This window comes from Pseudochaenichthys georgianus, unplaced genomic scaffold, assembly GCF_902827115.2.
Source record: "Pseudochaenichthys georgianus unplaced genomic scaffold, fPseGeo1.2 scaffold_1121_arrow_ctg1, whole genome shotgun sequence".
NCBI classification, from domain to species: Eukaryota; Metazoa; Chordata; class Actinopteri; order Perciformes; family Channichthyidae; genus Pseudochaenichthys; species Pseudochaenichthys georgianus.
The window spans coordinates 1,219-10,000 of record NW_027262072.1 but is presented as its reverse complement, the minus strand read 5'-3'; the positions used below and the strand labels follow the sequence as shown (position 1 = coordinate 10,000).

General features: G+C 42.3%; 1 protein-coding gene across 1 annotated transcript in view; it reads right to left on the bottom strand.

Moving 5' to 3' along the window:
• Positions 1 to 7,696, bottom strand: part of pyya (peptide YYa) — a 12,096-nt gene extending 4,400 nt beyond the window's left edge. The window contains exon 1 of the mRNA XM_034076913.1: positions 7,509 to 7,696. Coding sequence (XP_033932804.1) covers positions 7,509 to 7,696 — 188 coding nt within the window. The remainder of the gene's footprint in view (positions 1 to 7,508) is intronic.
• Between the last annotated feature and the right edge of the window lie 1,086 nt (positions 7,697 to 8,782).

Here is an 8,782-nt window from a genome sequence, read left to right as displayed (position 1 = left end):
TTATTGTCTCTTCTCGTCTCTTATTGTCTCTTATTGTCTCTTATCGTCTCTTATCGTCTCTTATTGTCTCTTATTGTCTCTTATTGTCTCTTATTGTCTCTTCTCTTATTGTCTCTTATTGTCTCTTATTGTCTCTTATCGTCTCTGATTGTCTCTTCTCGTCTCTTATCGTCTCTGATTGTCTCTTATTGTCTCTTATTGTCTCTTATCATCTCTGATTGTCTCTTCTCGTCTCTTATCGTCTCTGATTGTCTCTTCTCGTCTCTTATTGTCTCTTATTGTCTCTGATTGTCTCTTCTCGTCTCTTATCGTCTCTGATTGTCTCTTATTGTCTCTTCTCATCTCTTATTGTCTCTTATTGTCTCTTATCGTCTCTTATTGTCTCTTATTGTCTCTTATCGTCTCTGATTGTCTCTTATCGTCTCTTATTGTCTCTTATTGTCTCTTCTCGTCTCTTATTGTCTCTTATTGTCTCTTATTGTCTCTTATCGTCTCTTATTGTCTCTTATTGTCTCTTCTCGTCTCTTATTGTCTCTTATTGTCTCTGATTGTCTCTTATCGTCTCTTATTGTCTCTTATTGTCTCTTCTCGTCTCTTATTGTCTCTTATTGTCTCTTATTGTCTCTTATCGTCTCTTATTGTCTCTTATTGTCTCTTCTCGTCTCTTATTGTCTCTTATCGTCTCTGATTGTCTCTTATCGTCTCTTATTGTCTCTTCTCGTCTCTTATTGTCTCTTATTGTCTCTTCTCGTCTCTTATTGTCTCTTATTGTCTCTTATCGTCTCTTATTGTCTCTTATTGTCTCTTCTCGTCTCTTATTGTCTCTTATTGTCTCTGATTGTCTCTTATTGTCTCTTATTGTCTCTTCTCGTCTCTTATTGTCTCTTATTGTCTCTTATTGTCTCCAGTGTTTCTGCACATCTGCCTCTCGTCTCTGTTTTGTCTCTTGCACTCTGACGCAGATATCTTCATCGTGTAACCATCATCCATTAAAGCCCTTTAGTGGACGTGGAGAGACCGCCTCGCGCCCATCCTTCAGAACCCTCCGGATGGTGGGTTGGGGGACGCAGTGCGTTATTAGCATTAGAAGCAGCTCTTAACAAGGGGGTTTGGTAAGAGGTGCTAGAACCAGACCAAAGTCCCTCACACAGTGGGGTCAGGGGTTTGGACCACAACGGGCTGTTCTCTGGGGCTTCTTTGAGCATGCTGAACCCATGTTCTGAAACCCTCTCCTCGGGGTCCAAAGGACCGTTTAAAGCTCAAAGCGGCCGAGTGGCAGGTCTTTGTGAGCCGGTGGTAGTCAGAATCAGAATCAGGTTTATTTCCAGAGAGTTCTTTTTGAAGTTTCAGAAGACGCTGGATTGATCTGGATCGAGTATTTGTAATACTTGAAAGAAACGTGATGTGGAGCTTGGGACCTACACCTGGTCTGATTTAGCAGACTGCTCAACACATGATGAAAGTGATGAGGACCCTTCCCACACATTCAAGAGTCTCAGTGCTGACGACTAGATGGAGTTTCTTTACTCGATCAAAAAGATGTCCCATTTCGTCTCCGTTCAAAGTCTTTCTCATTTAAGAAAAGTCAGAGGGCAACAACCGGATAAATGTCCTACAATATATATTTGTGAAACCAGACGGGAGTGTTTCACGACTTATTTCAGTTCCAGGGAGTCTTCATACCGACATGGCAGAGACACTGCGAGAAAGAGACGCAAGTCGAGCGTAGAGCAAGACCAATGAGACTCTGTGTCTCCTTTGAAGAAGAAGAGAATAAAACAACATAGATTAGCTCCATGGCATAATGCCCAAACCCGCAGAGTAAAGCAAAAGTCGAGACAACTTGAAAGGATATGGCGTTCCACTAAACTTGAAGAATCTCGTTTAATTTGGCATATTACTCTCAATGAATATAAGAAAGCACTGCGTAAAGCGAGAGCAGCTACTACTCTTCATTGATAGATGAGAATAAGAATAATGCAAGATTTCTTTTCAGCACTGTAGCCAGGCTGACAGAGAGCCACAGCTCGATTGAGCCTTCTGTTCCCTTAGCACTCAGTAGTAATGATTTTATGTGCTTTTTTAACCATCACATTGTTACTCTTAGAAACAAAATTAATGACCTCTTACCTTTGACCAGTATAGTGTTATCAACAGCTCCCGGAAACGTAAGTTCTAATATTACACTAGATAGTAAACTAGAATGCTTTTCAGCCATAAACCTTGAACAATTACATTCAATGATTCTCTCTTCAAACCATCAACGTGCATGTTAGACCCAATTCCAACTAAGCTGTTGAAGGAAGTTTCTCCATTAATTAGCACTTCTTTATTAAATATTATGAATATGTCTTTATTATCAGGCTATGTTCCACAATCATTCAAAGTAGCAGTGATAAAACCGCTTCTTAAAAAGCACAACCTCGATCCAGAGGTTTTAGCCAACTATAGACCTATTTCTAATCTTCCGTTCCTCTCAAAGATTCTTGAGAAAGCGGTCGCAAAACAGCTGTTACTTAAAAAACAATGATTTATTTGAAGACTTTCAGTCTGGCTTTAGAACACATCATAGCACAGAGACAGCTCTGGTTAAAGTCACAAATGATATTCTAATAGCCTCAGACAAGGGACTTGTCTCTATTCTTGTTTTGCTGGATCTCAGTGCTGCATTTGATACTATCGACCATGACATCCTATTGCAAAGACTAGAGCACTTAGTTGGCATACAGGGAACTGCTTTAGGCTGGTTTAGGTCCTATCTATCTGAACGCTCTCAGTTTGTACGTGTTAACGATGAATCTTCCACACAAACCAAAGTTAGCCATGGAGTGCCACAGGGCTCAGTGCTCGGACCTATTCTGTTCACATTATATATGCTTCCGTTAGGCAATATTATAAGGAATCATTCTGTAAACTTTCATTGTTATGCGGATGATACTCAACTATATTTATCAATCAAGCCTGATGAAATTAATCATCTAAATAAAATTCAAGACTGCCTTAAGGACTTAAAAACGTGGTGACCTTAAACTTTTTGATGTTAAACACGACCAAAACTGAAGTTATTGTACTTGGCCCGAAGAATCTACGAAACAAATTATCTAAAGACATACTAACTATGGATGGCATTAATTTGGCCTCCAGTGAGACTGTAAGGAATCTTGGTGTTATATTTGATCAGGATTTATCCTTTAACGCCCACATAAAATCAATTTCAAGGACCGCCTACTTCCATCTACGTAACATTGCAAAGATCAGGCATATCTTGCCTCAAAGCGATGCAGAGAAACTAGTCCATGCATTTGTTACTTCTAGGCTGGATTATTGTAACTCTTTATTATCAGGGAGTACCAAGAAGTCAGTCAAGTCGCTTCAGCTGATTCAAAATGCTGCGGCTCGTGTACTAACCAGAGTTAGGAAAAGGGACCACATTACTCCTGTTCTGGCTGCCTTACACTGGCTCCCTATAGAACACAGGATAGAATTTAAAGTTCTTCTTCTCGCCTACAAAGCCCTTAATGGGCAGGCGCCATCTTACCTTAAAGAACTCATTATACCCTGCTGTCCTACTCGGGCATTGCGTTCCAAGAATGCAGGGTTGTTGGTTGTTCCTAGAGTCTCTAAAAGTACAATGGGAGCCAGAGCCTTTTCTTATCAAGCTCCACATTTGTGGAATCAGCTTCCAGTTTGTGTTCGGGCGGCAGACACCCTATCCGTTTTTAAGAGTGTGCTGAAGACCTTCCTTTTTGATAAAGCTTATAGTTAGGGCTGATTAGATTCAGCCCCTAGTTTTGCTGATATAGGCTTAGTTTGTCGGGGGACATCTTACTTCTTCCTTCTCTCTGTCTGTACCTGTGTCCTCTCATGTTCCATTAACCCAGCTTCCCCACATGTTTTTCTTTCTGGTGTCTATATACGCCGGGATCCGAGATCGCGAGCCCTGGATCTTGAGTCGTGGCTGTGGTCCTGGATCATCGGTCCTGGATGGATTTCCTCGTGGATTCATCTTCCTATTATACACACATGCATTTCCAAACATCTGGACTACCTATGTTGCAAATGTATTATCTTTTCAATTTACACACGGCATCTATTGCAGTCTGTCCGTCCTGGGAGAGGGATCCCTCCTCTGCTGCTCTCCCTGAGGTTTCTCCATGTTCCCTTTAAACTGTGTTTTCTTTGGAAGTGTTTCCTTGTACGATGTGAGGGTCTAAGGACAGAGGGTCTGAGGACAGAGGGTCTAAGGACAGAGGGTCTAAGGACAGAGGGTCTGAGGACAGAGGGTCTAAGGACAGAGGGTCTGAGGACAGAGGGTCTGAGGACAGAGGGTCTAAGGACAGAGGGTCTGAGGACAGAGGGTCTAAGGACAGAGGGTCTGAGGACAGAGGGTCTAATGACAGAGGGTCTGAGGACAGAGGGTCTGAGGACAGAGGGTCTGAAGACAGAGGGTCTGAGGACAGAGGGTCTGAAGGACAGAGGGTCTGAGGACAGAGGGTCTGAGGACAGAGGGTCTGAGGACAGAGGGTCTGAGGACAGAGGGTCTAAGGACAGAGGGTCTGAGGACAGAGGGTCTGAGGACAGAGGGTCTGAGGACAGAGGGTCTAAGGACAGAGGGTCTGAGGACAGAGGGTCTGAGGACAGAGGGTCTGAGGACAGAGGGTCTGAGGACAGAGGGTCTGAGGACAGAGGGTGTCATACTGATATTCTGTACACACTGTGAAGACACTGAGACAAATGTAACATGTGTGATGTTGCGCTATAGATAAACGTTGATTGATTGAAATGTAGGGTGTGTCTCCATTAAGTCTGCGGATTGAGAAGTTGGATGAGTCCTGCAGCGGTTCTTAGGAAAGGGTGGAGCTCTTTAAAGTGTGCTGGAGTCAGAGCTGTTGACATCGTGGTTTTAAAATAATTGAAAAAGGTCAAAGATTTCCGTTAAAACCTGGACATGTCCACGAGAATACAGCGCACACTCTCCCCTTCCTTAACGCCTACTGCTCTACGCTTTATATCCCTGCTCTGAGCGCCCCCCCTGATGGAGTCCTCCTGGCTTCACGAGGCTCCTCTGAACCCAGGATCTAAATATCAAACAGCTATTTGGTTTTCATGACTCGGAGCAGCCGGCTCTGCTTCAGATGAAACCAGTTTAATACCAGCAGACCCTCGGTAACTGGGTTAGGGTCTTTGTTCAGACGGAGGGGATTGATGTGGGGCCTGGAGGAGAGGGAGGGTAATCAGATCAGCTGAGCGGCTGGGGGGGGGGGGTATCAGCGGCTACCTGAGCGCCCTTTAGTCAAATACAAAGTTTGATATTTGCTTCCAAATTGAGGTGAAGTATGAGTAAGAGTATGAGTAAGAGTACTTGTTAGGAGTACAGTATGTGTACTTGGTTAAGAGTATGAGTAAGAGTACTTGTTAGGAGTACAATAAGAGTACTTGGTTAAGAGTACAGTGAGTGTACTTGGTTAAGAGTATGAGTAAGAGTACTTGTTAGGAGTACAGTAAGAGTACTTGGTTAAGAGTACAGTGAGTGTACTTGGTTAAGAGTATGAGTAAGAGTACTTGGTTAAGAGTACAGTATGTGTACTTGGTTAAGAGTATGAGTAAGAGTACTTGGTTAAGAGTACAGTATGTGTACTTGGTTAAGAGTACAGTGAGTGTACTTGGTTTGGAGTACAGTAAGAGTAAAAGTACTTAGTTAAGAGTACAGAGAGTGTACTTGGTTAAGAGTACAGTATGTGTACTTGGTGAAGAGTACAGTATGAGTAAGAGTACTTGTTAGGAGTACAATAAGAGTACTTGGTTAAGAGTACAGTGAGTGTACTTGGTTTGGAGTACAGTAAGAGTAAAAGTACTTAGTTAAGAGTACAGAGAGTGTACTTGGTGAAGAGTACAGTATGTGTACTTGGTTAAGAGTGCAGTGAGTGTACTTGGTGAAGAGTACAGTATGAGTAAGAGTACTTGTTAGGAGTACAACAAGAGTACTAGGTTAGGAGTACAGTATGTGTACTTGGTTAAGAGTACAGTGAGTGTACTTGGTTTGGAGTACAGTAAGAGTAAAAGTACTTAGTTAAGAGTACAGTGAGTGTACTTGGTTAAGAGTATGAGTAAGAGTACTTGGTTAAGAGTACAGTGAGTGTACTTGGTTTGGAGTACAGTAAGAGTAAAAGTACTTAGTTAAGAGTACAGAGAGTGTACTTGGTGAAGAGTACAGTATGTGTACTTGGTTAAGAGTACAGTGAGTGTACTTGGTTTGGAGTACAGTAAGAGTAAAAGTACTTAGTGAAGAGTACAGTGAGTGTACTTGGTTAAGAGTATGAGTAAGAGTACTTGGTTAAGAGTACAGTATGTGTACTTGGTTAAGAGTGCAGTGAGTGTACTCGGTGAAGAGTACAGTATGAGTAAGAGTACTTGTTAGGAGTACAGTATGTGTACTTGGTTAAGAGTACAGTGAGTGTACTTGGTTTGGAGTACAGTAAGAGTAAAAGTACTTAGTTAAGAGTACAGAGAGTGTACTTGGTTAAGAGTACAGTATGTGTACTTGGTGAAGAGTACAGTATGAGTAAGAGTACTTGTTAGGAGTACAACAAGAGTACTAGGTTAGGAGTACAGTATGTGTACTTGGTTAAGAGTACAGTGAGTGTACTTGGTTTGGAGTACAGTAAGAGTAAAAGTACTTAGTTAAGAGTACAGAGAGTGTACTTGGTGAAGAGTACAGTATGTGTACTTGGTTAAGAGTACAGTGAGTGTACTTGGTTTGGAGTACAGTAAGAGTAAAAGTACTTAGTGAAGAGTACAGTGAGTGTACTTGGTTTGGAGTACAGTAAGAGTAAAAGTACTTAGTTAAGAGTACAGAGAGTGTACTTGGTGAAGAGTACAGTATGTGTACTTGGTTAAGAGTGCAGTGAGTGTACTTGGTGAAGAGTACAGTATGAGTAAGAGTACTTGTTAGGAGTACAACAAGAGTACTAGGTTAGGAGTACAGTATGTGTACTTGGTTAAGAGTACAGTGAGTGTACTTGGTTTGGAGTACAGTAAGAGTAAAAGTACTTAGTTAAGAGTACAGTGAGTGTACTTGGTTAAGAGTATGAGTAAGAGTACTTGGTTAAGAGTACAGTGAGTGTACTTGGTTTGGAGTACAGTAAGAGTAAAAGTACTTAGTTAAGAGTACAGAGAGTGTACTTGGTGAAGAGTACAGTATGTGTACTTGGTTAAGAGTACAGTGAGTGTACTTGGTTTGGAGTACAGTAAGAGTAAAAGTACTTAGTGAAGAGTACAGTGAGTGTACTTGGTTAAGAGTATGAGTAAGAGTACTTGGTTAAGAGTACAGTATGTGTACTTGGTTAAGAGTGCAGTGAGTGTACTTGGTGAAGAGTACAGTATGAGTAAGAGTACTTGTTAGGAGTACAACAAGAGTACTAGGTTAGGAGTACAGTATGTGTACTTGGTTTGGAGTACAGTAAGAGTAAAAGTACTTAGTTAAGAGTACAGAGAGTGTGTACTTGTACCTCTGCCTGGTGATCAGGTTGATGTAGTGCCTCAGGGCCGTGTAGTACTTGGCCAGCTCCTCGGGGGCAGCATCCTCTCCGGGGTTCTCAGGTTTCGGGGGGTAGGCGTCGGCCAGCGTCCCGAAACAGACCAGAACCAGAACCAGAGCGGCCAGGAGGAGCAGGTAGGGTCTGAGTAGCACCGCCATCTGGGGGGGATATATATATATATATTAGGGGTGGGGGACATAATCAATACAGCATTGTATCGCGATCCTTTGCATGGCGATACTGTATCGATACACGGACGACAAGTATCGATATTTTATTACATAAACCAACGTAAGAGCTACGCAAAGACACACAATACATTTAAGCTACATCCATATTAGCATTACTTTAGCATACCATTAAACAAGCTAACTTCAATATATCCTATCACAATACTTAGCATATGGTAGAATCGTGATGGTATCGCATCGTGGGGAGCCTGGTGACCCCCCCCGAGTATATATCATATATATATATATATACATTATACCTGAGTATCTGGACTGCAGGGTAGATGCAAGAGTTAAGTTTAAGGGTTTTATTGAGCAGAGCTACAGCGAGGATATGTAATTAAAATCTTAGGCTCCTCCCACAGAGAAACACGATACAACAGATAACATCGTGCACGATATCAGTTTCTTTTATTTCTTCACATATTTTATTCCATTCTATTTTAATGTCAATCATGCTAAATTTTACTTTATATTTTTATAATGTTTTTAATGTTATTAGAGTTTTCTTCAAATAGTTTTCTATTCTATCTGTGCACCGCGACATCAAGTCAAACGTGTCGACCGACCTGGAGATAAACCTGATTCTGATACGGTTGATTCTGAGCAGCTGCTGGTTCCTGCCTTCTTATGACCCACACAGCGTTTACGTCGCTGATTTTCTCCGCAACACCGCTCACTGTTACGGCCCGTCCACACGACAGCGTCCACAGCTCCAAGCTGCCCATTCACTTCAACGGGGTGACGTCACGTAGCCGCGCTTTTTCGCCGAACTGAATTGTGGGTAGCAGAGCGGTCCGTCTCTGGCGTCTCCGGCGACAGAAGTTGAATAATGTTCAACTTCTGACGCCGGAGTAGCCAGCGCCAGCCAATCAAATCCCGTTTCCCAAAATCTGACATCTGAAGCCGTAGCCAATCAAACCGCGTCTAAGCTGGGAGAGATATCCCGCCGTTCATTTCTATATTTCAAAAAAAGTCGGAGGAGAAACTAACTATCGCCGTAGCAACCACCCG